The sequence below is a fragment of the Equus przewalskii genome, chromosome 23 (genome assembly GCF_037783145.1).
Source record: "Equus przewalskii isolate Varuska chromosome 23, EquPr2, whole genome shotgun sequence".
Lineage (NCBI taxonomy): Eukaryota > Metazoa > Chordata > Mammalia > Perissodactyla > Equidae > Equus > Equus przewalskii.
Genome location: NC_091853.1, coordinates 16,468,824 through 16,484,320, shown reverse-complemented (window position 1 = coordinate 16,484,320; position 15,497 = coordinate 16,468,824). Strand labels below are relative to the sequence as shown.

At 44.5% G+C, this 15,497-nt stretch overlaps 1 protein-coding gene across 5 annotated transcripts in view; it reads right to left on the bottom strand.

The window, feature by feature from the left end:
* The window catches only part of LAMC2 (laminin subunit gamma 2), a 57,808-nt gene that overhangs the window by 26,258 nt on the left and 16,053 nt on the right, over positions 1 to 15,497 (bottom strand). For all 5 annotated transcript variants that reach the window (XM_070590985.1, XM_070590983.1, XM_008521758.2 and 2 more), the window contains 2 exons: positions 8,015 to 8,203; positions 2,158 to 2,293 (listed from right to left, as the gene is read on the bottom strand). In XM_070590985.1, the coding sequence (XP_070447086.1) occupies positions 2,158 to 2,293; positions 8,015 to 8,203 (325 nt within the window). The remainder of the gene's footprint in view (positions 1 to 2,157; positions 2,294 to 8,014; positions 8,204 to 15,497) is intronic.

The window sequence follows — 15,497 nt, the reverse complement described above, 5'->3', positions numbered from 1 at the left end:
TACAGATTTGTCTATTCTGAACATTTCCTATTACTGGAGTCATCCAATATGTGGCCTTTTGTGTCTGGCTTCTTTCAGTCAGTATGTTTTCAAGGTTCACCCATGTCATACTATGCATCAGTACGCCATTCTTTTTATGGCTGAATAAAATCCCATCATATGGATATACTACATTTTGTTTATCCCTTCCTCAGCTGACGGACATTTGGGCTATTTCCACTTTTTAGCTATTACGAACAATGCTGCTATGAACATTTGTGTACAAGTTTCTGTGCAGATACATATGTTTTCATATCCTTGAGTGTATACCCAGGAGTGGAATTGCTGAGTCTGGCTGATTTGGTTTGTTTGGTTGTAAGACTTTCTCAGTGAAGGAAATCATTGCTTTCATTATTTAATTTTGGCGCAGTCTCCTTGTCTCGTGCAGACCTGTGACTCGTGCACTGGTCTCTGACTAGACACACCACTGCTCTCTGTCACTCTGTTTGGCACACAGTCACACGCACCTATCTCATGGATCTAAAACCAAGTTTGTTGTCTGTTCCTTACTGATCTCCTCCTCCTCTGACTGCCCTATGACCCCATTCAAATCCTGCCCAAACCTGGATTTGACTCTTTTCTCTCCCTTACATTCCTCATCCAATCAGATGCCGAGTCCTGTCAGACTTCCTGAAGATTCCTCTCCCAATCTTCATCTTTCAATCCCCATAGGCAGCTCCCTGTCTTAGCCCCTCCATACTACTTATCTGGACCCTTTGACAAATGTGTATTCAGCATCTACTTGTTGCTAAGCACTGGGGATACTAAGAAATAGGAAATAGCCCCTGTTCTCTAGGAGTCTCAAGGCAGGGCAGATATGTGAACAGCAACAGCCATAAAGCATAATGCCAGTGTAGCTGAGCTGGGACACCCTCTAGGTGCCTCTTCCTACTCTAGGCATGGGGATACAGCAGTGAACGAGACCAAACCACGATGGGGCTTAAGGTCTAGTGGGAGAGAGAGACAAATAAATACATATATAAACTAAGAGATTGAACTAAAACAACAGAGTCAGAACATGGAGGGCTGGGGACTGGTCAGGGAAGGCCTCTGTGAGGAGCTGGATGACGTGGGAATGGAGTCACACGAAGCACTGTGTTGTTCTGCGGGAAGGAAGAGTGCTGGAGGCCAAGGCCGTGGTCACATACTCTTGGCACCTTTGAAGAAGGGAAGGAAGGCTGCTGTGGCTGGAATGCAGAGGGGAGTGGTGAGAAATCGAGTGGGAGCCTACCGCTGAGGGTGAAGGGGGTGTGAGGATCTTGCAGGGCCCTGCCAGCCTTGATAAGAAGTTTCCATCTCATTCTGAGTGGGAAAAGGTGCTAATGGAGAGTTGTGAGCAGAGATGTGAAATGATCTACTTCATGTTTTAAAAGGGTTACAAAAAGGAGATTGGGCCCAAGGGAGGGTCTCTGAAAACTACCTAAAAGGGGTCAGGGAAGTCTGGAAGAGAGCAATCCATGCAAAGGCCCAGAGGGTAAGAGAACTGGGGACAATGATAACTGGAACAGTGCAAGCACGGGTGGAGGGCGGTTCTCATATGGGCAGGGGCTGGAAAAGTGGGCAATGGGGAAGCGATTCCTCTGTGGGTCGCCTTCTAGCTAACGGCTTCACTGCTAAGCTTTCCCTCCCAACACTCTGCCAGCTCTGCATCTCTGCAGATTAGTTATGTGATTTATAATGTATGCTCCGTCTTCTTCAAACTAAAGGGGATTAAAATTATGCAGAAAAGTCCTTCTACTCCAAATTCATTTGGGTTGAAACGGGTCCTAGGTTAGAATCTTTCCCTCCATCCTAGTTCGTCTAAACGGGGGGCAATTGTTAGGGTGAAGAACACGGGTTCCAAAGCCAACACTCAGGCCTGAATGTTAAGACTACCTTCCCCAGTAACCTCAGACAACCTATTTAACTTCTTATGGTTTGTTTCTTATCTTAAACATGAGTACAATGCTAATCCCAGCCTCTTAGGGTTATTGTGAAGATTTAATGAGATAACCCACGTGAATTCCTCAAAAGAGTGTTTGGCATACAGTAGGCATCAGTAAAGGCAAGTGGTCAGTAATGTTCATATAATCGTCACTATTCATGGCAGAAGCAGCAGTGCTGAGTACAGATGCTTACAGCAGCCTTTGGTCTTGGGCGCACCCAGCATCAGTGAGTGTGTGGAAGCCGGGCAGACATCGGTCACACCTGTCTCCTGTCACACCTGGCTTACAGCTGCACCGTCCAGAGTTGTCACATCGAGCGCTAAGAGAACCTGTAACCAACAAGGTCGGGATGAGGAAATATTTAATTTATATGGCATTAGGAAGCAACTGTCATCCTATGCAACTCAAGAAACACTACTAACCACCACTTGCTGCCTCTGGCCATTCTTTTACATCATCTGAGATCCATCCGCCCACCAGGGAAAGTTCTGACAGCCAGGATGGCTTCTTCAAGGAAAGAAATGGAAATTACTCCTGAAAGCATTTTTATTTATGGATCTACTCTGATTTCAACATTAAGTAGTGTGACAGCCACTGCCTTTAAGAAGAAGTTCATCAAATCCTTGAGATCTCAAGAAGGAAAATTTGCGAACGCGCACATCAGCCTCCTCGAAGACAGTATGAGAAAGTGAGCAACATTCTCCCTTATTTCTGGCATTATTTCTGGCAGACAAAAGTCATCTTTTAAGGGTCAGTGCTTGAACGGTGTAATTTTTTAAGAGCACAAAAAGGCCTCTTAACCAAAATTATCTCTACCACCCTGGAGTGGTAGAAATTCTCATCCTTGGGGCATCAGCCCTTGTGAAGAATGGAGGACCTGTGCATCTACCCGGCTCAGTGCACTGGAGTACTTGTCCTATGATTAACTTTTTATAGACATGCTCGTACTTGTAAATGGGTCCTCTCAGACTGAGTGCGGATGAAAGACAAGAGGTGCTCAGGATCACAAAATGCGCCAGTCTGGAATCCAGCCCTTCTCACCGCCTCCCCTTCCACCACCCTGGTTCAAGCCTCTGTCCTCTCTCACCTGGACCCTGCCTCTCACTCTCCTTCCTGCCTCCATCCTTGCCTCCCTGGGCTCCATTCTCTCGACCAGTGCCCTTTCACAAATGCAATTCAGATCATACTATTCGTCTGTTTTGGTCCTCTGGTCTCTCCCCACTAAAAGCAGAATAAAATGCAAACTCTGGATGCTGGCCTGTAAGACTCGATCTCTCTTAGCTCATCTCCTACCCTCCTTCACTGAGTTCCAGCTCCCAGCTCTCCAGCCTGTTCCTAGAACGTGCCAACTGCTTCCCTCCTCAGGGTGTCTACTCTTCCTGCTCTCCTAGCCTGGAATGCTCCATCCCTGGAACGTCCCCTACTTGGCCCATTCTCAGCACTCAGGTCTTGATTAAATATTACTTCTCTAGAGAAATCTTCTCTGACCCCCCTGATCTAAAATATCCGTCCCACCCCTGCTCCAGGCCTCAGCCCTGCTGACTTACGAGACCTCAGCCCATGTTCCCCGCTGTATCCCCAGTGCCCAGCACACTGCCTGACACAAAGAAGAGGCCCTGAAATCTGTTGGCTTAATACATGTACACCAGGAAAGAGGATGGGGCTATTGCGAAAGGAGTTAGGAGGGCACCAAAAGATGAAGTGAAAGGTGCCTAGAGGTCTACCTCACTTACTTTATAATTTCCCTGCAGCTGGCAGAATTATAAAATAATCCATATATCTCAAACAACTGTGACAATTAGGCTATCCATAATCTATAAAGCCAGCAAAATATTAACCAGTTGCTCCCTTTTTTTCTAAACTGTTGTCCTTCTGTGGGCTTTCAATTCACTAGTAGTCAGAATTCACATCAATAAAAATATTGGCTCTGCGCCTATGTAAAGGCTTTTATGCCACATATGGAATGGTGAAGCAAATTAGTCATGTTCACGGTGAGAATCTGTGAACATCTCCATGTCAGTTTTGCAAGGCTTGAAGGGGCCCTCAGTGATAACAGTAGAAACTACATTTTTTGAGCAACTATCAAGTGGGAGACACCAAGTTATGCCCTATGCATATATATATATATTAGTTCATGCTATCTACTATTGAAGCAAGAGCTAACAGAAGGATAACAGATCCATTTGTGGATAATAGGGAGCTATCAGAGGTTCAAGCAGGCAGTGATAAGATCAGACCTGCAGTTTAGAAAGACAGCTCTAAAGCAATCTGCAGGATGCCTTGGGAGGGAAGGACCAGCAGGCCCTCGTGAAAGGAATCATCCGCTGACATGATGGCCTGGATTAGAGGAGTCTGGGTGAGTACTCTACAGAACTGGGTGGTACTCTACAAAACTCTTCTGAGGGCTATTAACCATCATCTCAGGAAAATAGGCATTCTGTGTTCTTAGAGTTTGGGAAATGGTACATACTAAATCTTTCAGAAATTTATAACATAATAGTACATTCAGTAGGCATGAAGCTCGTTAACTTTTTAATGCCAGTGTTTCCAAACATTATTTGACATTCTTATAGGCAACACCTACTATTATCTTGAGGAACACAGTGTGCCATAGGACATTGTCTAGAGAATACAGCTCTAGAAGCTGGGGGACATAAGGAGAGCCCGGGCTGTGAAGTCCAACAGATCTCACTTCAGATACGAGCTCGGCCACTTATTAGCTGTGTGTCCTTGGGCAAAATGCTTACTCATCACTGGGGTTAACAACCTCTAGCTGTAGAGCTGTTGGAAGACTCTGAGCTAAAATACATAAAGTGTCTAATTCAGCGTCTCACACGTAGTAGGTGCCTAAAAAGTGTAGTTTATACTGTAATCTCTAGGCCTCCTTCGAGCCTTGCAAAGTTGACGTGGAGACGTACACAGGCTCTTACTGTGAACATGACTAATTTATTGCATGTTTCAAAACTTCTAAAATAATAGCACTGGGTTTTCAAAGAATCTCATCAAAATAAAAACACCTGCCCCATTTCCTACATCATGAGCTACTCTTAGGGATTGTGAACAACTGGGTTTAAAGAACAGATGAAGAACAGCGTCCTGTGCCAATAAGCACTGTATAGGGCTTATGCAGATGTAGTCTACATGCACTTGAGGACTCAGGAAGGTATTCTAAAACGATTACAATTTAAACCAAGAGAGTATACTTCTTTTTGAGAACACTTTTCCTCTTTTTTTTTTGAGGAAGATTAGCTCTGAGCTAACATCTGCTGCCAATCTTCCTCTTTTTGCTGAGGAAGACTGGCCCTGAGCTAACATCTGTGCCCACCTTCCTCTACTTTATACATAGGACGCCTGCCACAGCATGGCTTGCTTGGGATCTGAACTGGCAAACCCCGGGCCCCCGAAGTGGAATATGCGCACTTAACCGCTGTGCCACTAGGCCGGTCCCCTTTTTGGGAACACTTGAAAAATATATATGCACTTGCATTTTAAAAGAACATTATTATTATTTAATAATTATATTAAATTAATCAGAACACCTGAATTACAACTTTAGCTCTTGCAATCCCTTGCTGGGAGACTTTAGGCCATTCATTAACTCTTCTAGATCTTAGCTTCCCCACTGTTAAAAAACATTTGAAAAGCTAATGGCCATTTTCTGGATGTTAATAATAAATAAAATGTTAATAAATAGTTTTAGACCAAATATGTGGCCTCTGCAAGGCTTCTGTCTAAGCTGGAATGTAAGTTTTTAAAAAACCAGTGTTCCAGGGCCAGCCCCGTGGCCGAGTGGTTAAGTTCATGCGCTCTGCTTCGGTGGCCTGGGGTTTCACTGGTTCAGATCCCAGGCGAGGACATGGCACCGCTCAACAGGCCATGCTGAGGCAGCATCCCACATAGCACAACCAGAGGCACTCACAGCTAGAATATACCACTATGTACTGGGGGGCTTTGGGGAGAAGAAGAAGAAAAAAAAGAAGATTGGCAACAGTTGTTAGCTCAGGTGCCTATCTTTAAAAAAACAAGCAAACAAACCAAAAACCAGTGTTCCAGGAGATTGGGATCCTGACCTCTGCCCTAATAAGGAAAACATCTGAGTTGTCTACCATGTGCCTAACAAACATCATTTTATCCTCACGATCCTGTCATATAAATAGTACGACCAGTCTTTCACAGAGGAGGACACAGGGACAGCGAGCGGTTAAGGAACATGCCCAGAGTGACACAGCAGTAGCAGCAGTGCCAAGATCTGAACCTGGGCTGTCTGGCTCCACCCCCGCCGCTGTACTCTACATCGTGATCTTTGATTTCAGCACCCCTGGGACTGGAACCCTTTCTCTGCCATATAGCTCTCCAACCTTCCACAAGTTTCTTCACCTCCTTCTCCAAGCCTCTGCTACCTCATTTGTAAAATGGAAATAATAATAGCACCCTCTTCCTAAGGTTATTTGTGACGATTAAATTAATTACTGGATGAAAGCATCTAGAAAAGTGCCTGGCACAGAGTAAGCGAGGAATGCATGTTAGTATCATACAAGATATAAATCATCGCTAGGCTCCACTACCTCCTACCAGGCTGTTCACACTGAATCCGGGATATCTATTCCCCAGAAGAAAAGAAAGAGCCAGCCTCATTGTTGCTGGGCAAGCAATGGACTACACAGTGACAAAGGAGAGACGACGTGGTAAATCCTTCGCTCTTTGCTAGGCAGCAGGCTCCTCGTCTACTCTGAGACTAACAACCTTGTCTTCAGGCCAGGTTTTCCAGCTGAGCCAATTAAATTTCTAATTACATTCTCACTGATCATTTTGCTGGGATGACCCAACTCCAGTGACTCACCACGAAGCTGCCTAGCCTCAGGGGATATGGGCTCATCAGAGAGGTTAAATGCCCATTAAAATGGAATCATTTTTCTTTCAATTTTTCCTTATGAAGTTCTTTGATTCATAAGGAGAACTGTTAAATCCCAAAGATTCTGGATGCTGATTCTACGCCACAAAGCTGGGCAAATCTGACTCAGACCACATCATAACAGCAACTCTGGTGAATTTGGGAGTGATTGCTGGGATCAGGGTCTGTATCACCTCAGGGTCACCCTAGTTTTCCATGAGGTTGCCGGACCCAATCTACCAGCAACTCATGGCTGAACCAAAATCTGCCCACTTTTAGATTCTTTCAGCTACTGCTGAAACCGAATTGGTCCCACAGAGCTACGCTGAGTCACTGCCAAGCACAAAGGCCATGCCCTTTAGGTGGATTAATATTTATCGTGTCACGCTATTAAACACATGCTAGCAAAGAGAAGAAACAGAAACTGCCAAGAAAGATAACAGACAAATAGAGCAGTTTTAAAAAAAACTCAACTCATTTAACAGAACTTCCTCTCTCCCCTTCTTTATACTTACTAACTTGTCTTTACTGTCTGCCCATGATGAATAATAGCATGATGTGTGCATCTGTGTGCATAAAAACTACAGTCCTGCAGCTACATCACTGGGTGATACATTTGGGGAAAAAAACAAGCCCTCCTATGAACCAGCCCCGCTATGTGTTATTCTATTTTCTCTTGTTAACAATTCTGTGAAAGACTCTAATTTGCCTGTTTATTCGTCTGTCTCTTCTACGGGTACCGCTCTGTACTGCTAGCATCTGGCTCAGCACCAGAAACAGATCTCTCTAATCTCTTACTTTCTGAGAGTTTGGTCAAAGGGATAGTCATGGATATGAAGAGCCATCACTGGAAGAGAGCAAGCTTCCTTTGTCCCTGGGTCAGAGACTGTCACCTGCCGGGAAAGGGAATCATGTGCCTCTTGGTACTAGAATTCAAACCCACGTGTCCTAAAGACCCCAGCTGGTTCCTACCACCCAGACTGAAGCAAAACAAGTTTCCTTTCAGATTGAAATTGCTAAGAAGACCAGTGTCTAGCAGATTCTCATTTGCTCTAGACGTTGAACGTCTGCTTGCCTCTGCCTCTCTCTCTCCCTCCCTCCTTCCCCATCTCCCCCAACTCTCCCTCTCGCTCTTTCTTTCCCCCTTTTTTCCAACTACCTTTAGAGTTACAATTGCAGGGTAAACAGCGGTCCCTTTCTCTCTGTCGGTAAAATCCTGCCTTGCACCTCTCGCAGTGGATGCCATCAGTGTTGTCATTGCAGTTGAGGCAGCGGAATCCATTTCCTGTCTGTTTGTGAAGTTCCTGGTCAAAGATGCATTGCCTGGACTTCCCGTTGCAATCACAGACTGGGGATCAGGAAAAAAAGACATCATTAGCAAAAAACAACTCAGGGACAATTCTCCCAGGTGTTTTATTATTATTAATATAAATTATGCATGGGCTACCACACATTAATTTAAACTGCTCGATGGCATAAGGTAAGGGAGTGAAATGCACCCCTGAGGACTGTGAGATTTTTTGCTCTACCTAAAGGAAGCAGCCGTTACGCAGTGCTGGTGGGGTGTTTTCTGGGAGAAGATGAGTTTACGGTTGCCAGACTGTCCAACTCCTCAAGAGAAACCAAAAACCTTACGTGTTTTTATGTGAAAATTCTTGATTTAAATATTTGCAAGGAATTTATTTCTAAAACCCTGTGCAACCCCACAGAAGAAGTCTACGGGCTAGAGAAGACCAAGGACTGCCAATTTGTGCACTCTAGAACAACTTTCTAACAGCTGATGGTGTCATCTGTTCAAGATACATAGCATTCGTCCCCTCAATGATGGTCAAGGCTGAGGAGCTAATATGACTGTCTGGACAGCTATCTCCTCTCCCCTCACTATACCTTGAGTGTCCCTCCAAAGCCAGGCGTCAAAGAGAACCACAGTCCCATGAGGAATGACCTTTCTCAAGTGTCTAGGAAAGTTCACCCTAGTGAACAAGTGGATGTTCCAAAGAGACTCATGGAGTGATGCAGTGACTAACATCTCCAGTTGGACCTAAACGGCCAATGAGGTAACAGGTGGAAATACTTAGCATAGCACCTGGCACACAGCAGACATTCAAAAAAATGTTTCTGTCATGGTGTAGAAGAGAAAGATGATGAGTCTTGAGGTTAAAAGAATTGTATCAGATACCAGTTCTGCTATATCCTTGGGCAAATCACTCAACTCTCTGAGTCTTGTTTCATCTTCTGTAAATGTAGACAGCATTCTGTGCCTCCCCGGATTGTGGGATGGATTCCACTGAGGAAAGAATATCAGCTCCTTTGCCTATGCTATTTCACCCGTCACTCACATGAGACAGGCATTGCCTCTGAAGAGAAAAACACAGCTCAGAAAAGTTAAGTCACTTGACCCAGTGGAAAGCTGGGATTTGAACCTCTGTCTGATGCCAAAACCCGCTTTCTTTCCACCAGACATACCGTCTCCATTGGCCACACAGCCCCAGTGAGAGCGTGTTTCTAGAAGTGCCTAGGGCCATGACTTACCCAGAGTAGGATAAAAAAGTCAACAAATGTGCCAACGCCTACTGAACAGCTGCCCTGTGCAGGCCGTGTCAGGCTCTGAAGGCACAGAGGTGGCAAAGGTGACGAAGTAAATCTGATGGGCTTCCTAGGTGACTTCCTCATGACAGCTCCTCAAACTCACTCTCTTACTCCTTTGGGGGCCATGTGATCTAGGGAGGGTCAACTAACATCAATCCAGCCCATTCCACTTTCTGGACTTGACATCATCAGCTCAGTTAATTCTCACGATAACATTTTAACATGGTTTTATCATCTCCATTTAACAGATGAAGAAATGAACACTTAGAGGGGGTAAATATCTTGCTTAAAGTCACACAGCTAAATGGCAAAGATACAATTTGCTCCCAGGTCTGTCCAACCACAAAGCCCTCACCGTTCCATTTTAACCCTGCTTCTCGGGAATCTGGTTTACTACTGCATGGGGGCATTCTTTCTATCAATCCCTCACAGAGTTATTCGGCCCCTTCTCGAATCCTTCCTAATCTAGGATGATGTCCTGTCCCTCCATAGACAGCATTGGTTGTTACAAATTATGTTTAATGGAGTTTAAAATCTGCCTCCCTCCCTGTAATTTTTACCACATGTTCTTGTTCTTCCCTGGAAAACAACACACACACACACACACACACTCACACAGTCACACCTACTCTCTTCTTCATTTACTTATTTATCAGACATTTGTTTCAAATATTATTTTACAACGCACTGCATCAGCCAAGACTTTGAGTATCTGAAGACAAGCTATAGCATCTCCCTCCTTAGTCTTCTCTTCTTCAGGTTAAACTGGAGACTTGTCATCTCCAGGTCTTTCAACCATTTCCCATGGCATGACTTCTAGATTCTTCTTGACTACCCTTCTAGAAACAAACTCTAATTTTCAATATCTTTCTTAAAATGACTGGAATTTATTACAGTACTTCAAGTGTGGTTTGAACAGCTCAGCTTACAACGGGACTAAATGCTATAATTCCATGGATGCAGCCTAACATTTCATTAAACTTACAGCATATTAAGCTTGCATTTGATTCAAACTCCCAGAGCTTTTTCAGAGAACTGGTGCCAAGCCAAATCTTTCCCAACCAATGCTTGTGTGACTGACTTTTTGGATCTTGAACAGATGTGCCACACAGCTGTGAAATTTCTACCGAGTCCATCGTCAGGCACGTACCAGAGCTAAACTCTCCAGCCAACGAGCCTGGCGAGGTTGGTCAGCTGGATCACACAGTAAGCCAATGCCTCCTCTGCCCTGGATGCCTTCTGGGAGCAATCTCAAAATAATTACAAACTTTTCATTGTGCCTTTCTTATTCAGAATAGAATTTTTGCTGGTAAGAGTTAACTTCATAAGGACAGCACGTGATAAATTTCTTTAGAGCAATATTTTAAAAATAGATAACCTTGTTAGAATCTCTCTTTTACCACCTCCCTCTCTTTCTATCCTTCCTTCTTGAAAGCTTTACCCTGAAAGAACTATGTTCTTTTAAATTCCCAGCCTTCCATACAGATGCACTACAGTTCCAGCAAGGGGGGTCTTCAGCCAGCGTGTCCACCCTGGAACTTGCCCAATGGGTTACGCTACCCTCCTCTCTCTTAGTTGAGTTTCCCTTAAAGCCCAGGGTTATGCTGGCTGGAGTGAGGGGACATATGTGCCTCGTGTCCGGGGAGTGTATTGACCTCCCGTGTCCGTATTACTTGGGAACTCCATGAAGTCACTCTCTCATCTTGCCTGCAGGACTCTGAAGTCACCAATCTGCACTGCACTCAGCTCAATATTGAGTTTTGCAAACAGTCGCACCCAGAGAGTTTGCTCCTTTGGCACGGAATGATACTTTTTGTCACCGATGCATTTGAAACACGGTCTTTCTCAAATCATCTCCCAAATTTAGCCTAACTTCTCTAAAAGCAATTATTCCTCATTCTCACTATGGGGGAAAAAAAATCTTTATATTTCAAATTCTAGAATATTCCTGCAACTGAGCTTAATCAAATGGGCCTCACCCAGCCTGTGCCTGGTCTTTTTTATTCTGTGACCAACTTCCGCACAACCCCTGTCATGGGCATATTGGTTGCTGAAGGGCAGTGCCAGGCTAGGAATAAAGCAACAGGGAGCAGTGGGGACTCTGCCAAAAGGGCTAAAGGGTGAAGCAGTGCTTCATGCCCAGGCGATTGCAGTCACATGGGCATGATGCCTACCGTAGTCAGCATTTCCACTTAGGTCTTAAAGAAGACAGAAACCTGGCTTTGGGTATGAAATCTACTGATTTTTAAATGTGGGCAAGAAATATTTTAAATTTCTTTTAAAAATAAAGCTGTATCCAAGGGCAAATCTCTGAACTTGACTCTGCTCTTCTAACAGCCAGAGAACACATCTCATGCTTTAGAAAAAAGGAACAGTGAAAGCCCTAGCATATGGCAGAGTGCCAGGTCCATAATCATACCTAATGTTTTTAATGAAAAACCAAATGCACATTCTCTTGAACTTCAGGAAACCCCTAGATGTGATTAAAGGATTCCATGTGTCCCTACATGTCTGGACATGCCTTAAAAACACAGATACCAATATTTAGCAGTCACTCTCTTCTCTGCTCCTTGAGGGAAGGCTTCTCTTCACAGGAGCCTAGTCCAGAAAACAGCCTTTCTTGGTAACTTACAGTACAAGGATATATTTAGGTCAACAAACCTAAATACAAGCCTATAATACATTTTAAAATGAGGAAATTCTAAAAAAAATTTTATTATACTTTCCTTCCTTTATGTTTAGCCTTGTTCAGTTTTGTGTCTAGAATTTTTTTCATTTTTATTTTGTAATCTACTTGCCATTCTCCTGTAGGAGATAAGAATAGGCCACCCCAAAATGTGTCTCTTCGGTTTGATTATTTTTAAAGACAAAGACTCTGAAACTTTGACCTTCCCCTTAACTGCCCCAAAAGGATTGAAGACAGAAGGCCTGTCTCAGGACACGCCATCACCATAGATAACTCTGGGCTTGATAGACTGGGAGGATCTTTGCTAAGCCAGTTTTTAACAAGTTTCTCTCTCTCAAGTTACATTGTCTATAGATGGCCCAGCAAACACTTGCTTTTCCATCTCCATGTGAACTGCCTTCCTCCCCATTGAAGTCCCAAACCATTAACCCCAACATCCTCTTTGTCTTTAACTGAAGATGGTATTTAAGATGGCGGCTTCTGCCATTTTGGTGAGTTACTCACCTGGCTTTCTCCCCTGTATACATGTTATTAAACTTTGACTTTCCTTGTTGTTCTGTCTCATGTCAGTTTAATTCTTAGACCAGCCAGAAGGACCTAGAGGGTAGAGGAATAATTCTTCCACCCCTACACTCCCAAATTTTGGGCTAACTGCTAACTTTGTAAATGTCTCTAGTTTCCATCAGGGAGCCTTGACACAAAATGCAAGCAATGGACGCATAAAGATGGGGGTCGGGGCTGGCCCGGTGGCACAGCTGTTAAATGTGCACATTCCGCTTTGGCGGCCCAGGGTTCGCTGGTTCGGATCCTAGGTGTGGACATGGCACTGCCTGGAAAGCCATGCTATGGTAGGCATCCCACATATAAAGTAGAGGAAGATGGGCATGGATGTTAGCTCAGGGCCAGTCTTCCTCAGCAAACAGAGGAGAATTGGCAGCAGATGTTAGCTCAGGGCTAATCTTCCTCAAAAAAAAAAGATGGGGGTCTTAGACATTTCCTGGGTCAACTGGGAACCACTGATCAACAGACCATTGATCTATTCATTCAGTCAATATGAACCGAGCATCTGCTATGTGCCAGGCCCTGTGTAGCCACCAGGGATACAGGAGTAAACAAAACTGATAGATGTCCCAGCCCTCGTGGAGTTTACAAGCAAGTTGGAGGGAAAGAAAATAAACAAGATGTCATATAGAGATAATATTTGGATAGTAATATTTGTCAAGGAGAAATTCATAAAGCAGTGAGGGAAATAGGAAGTTAGAGGGAAGGTTGAAAAGTGCCATATGCTGGTTTACTATTTTGTTTCTGTTTTGATACTGATCCGTTCATGATCTTTGAACATGATGTTTTTATGTATCTATTGAGCATGATGTTTTTCTTATAAATTATCATGAATTATTTACATAGCAAACGTCAAACTATTTGCCTGTCATTTTGTTGCACGTTTTCTTTTACTCCTCCTGATAAATCCCCATTCTCTCCAGGTACCTCACTGCCAGATTTTGTTTTACTGATTCTTACTCCTTTCCCCTGTCCTTCCTCTGTCTTCAGTCAATGGGATGTACCACATTTATTTCATTCATGTAATAAATATCACTTCACATCTGACAGGGAAGCTGCCCTGGAACTTCACAAGCCAGCAAGATTTCAAAACAGGGGGTTGCCAATGTTTCATTTTGTCAACTAAGACAGCAAATATATATATTTATTTGATATAGACTGGGCTTCGTCAGATATTCATCACACTGTCCATGTTTTCCTCATTTCACCATGGACTGGCATGAGTCTGGGGCCTGGCATTAAGATATCATTGCACCAGAAAATACAGAAACAAATCAGACTGGGACCCTCAACACACCTGAAGCCCTTATAGGATCTAGGAATCAAGACAGGCAGGTTCCTCCTCCCTCTTTCACTGACCTCTGTATCCTAGGTGCCAGGTCCCATCCACTACTCTTACTTGATTATTCATTTGTACTGTATGTACATCTTTCCAAACCAGGGGCATCTCTTCAAAGTTTCCTCCTCCTCTCTCTGTCCCCTCACTCCAACCCCCGAAATCCTAGTCTCTGTCAGCCAGGCTTCTCTCCAGAGCTAAAGGAATGAGATTCATCAAGTCGACCTCAAGCCCTGAGTAAACACATCTGAAACGGAGTCCTTTCCCTCAGATTTTCACATATTTCTTTCAGTCTAGTAAAGCGTGGGTGGTAACTGTGTTTGACGACGCAGCATGCGCTTCTTTAGCACTTAAGTATTTATTATTATAATAACTATAATAGCAGACAGTCGATGACCCTTAAGGTGCTTCTTAGAAAAGCCAGCCCGGCAGCCAGACGCGGGCTGATCCGCCCACCACCACCCACGCGCCCTGAGCCGCAGCTCCAAGGAGCTGCAAACCTCTGCAAACAATGGAGCAAGGTGTGCGCAACCCTCGGGCTCGCTTCAAACACGCCCACCCTCACTCGAACACACAGCGCCAACAGGTCAGGACAGGAAGCACACGGCAGAGGCTGCTTCCAAGCTCGATCCTTAGGAGAATGAAAGGAAACCGAAAATATTTCCTAGGGTTGCACTCGGGGCAAGGCCTTGGAACAATCAGCATCAGTGGCTGCAGTTCATGGAGACCTCATTTTAAATTTCCCATAGGAAACGGTGCAGGCAATTACCAGAAATTTTAACAACTTGGCATTAATATGGTCGTTTGTGTATAAGCAGATCCTCTTTCTATTGTTATAAACTTCAAAACATGCTCAGCTTTCCACCAAAGTGATCTGATTTCCATCCTTGGAGGACGGAATCATCGTGTTCCTTAGTGCTTTAACAGTAACAGCAAAATTACAATTCCAAACTCCTTTCAAGGCCCTGCGGTCAGCCCTGCTGGCCTCTCCAACTTTACCTCATTCCTCTTTCTCTCTTGTTCACTGGGCTCCAGGACACAGACCCTTGCAGGAATCCTAGGAGGTGCCAAGCTCTTTCCCTCCTCAGGCCTTTAGGCTGCCTATTTCCTTTGCTTGGGGCACTACCTGCTCCCACTCTCCCTAAACCCACAGAGCAGCCAGAGTAATCTCCTTAAGGAGCATAAATCAGATCGTATCTGGTTCCTGCTGGTTCCTTCAAAGCGTCTCCTTCCTCTGCCCACGAGACTTCATCCTCACCTCTCTCCTGGCATTTTCACGTTCTATCCTGAATGATCACTACCTGTGTGCACATCTTACCTCCTCTATAGCATCTCACGTGGTATCCCCTCAGGACCTAATATAGGACTTGGGACTGTGGTTGTTGGATGGATGGATGAATGGATGGAAGGATAGATGGACAGAAGAGGAAGGAAGGAAAGGGGTGAGGGAGGGAGGGAGACAGGCAGTCT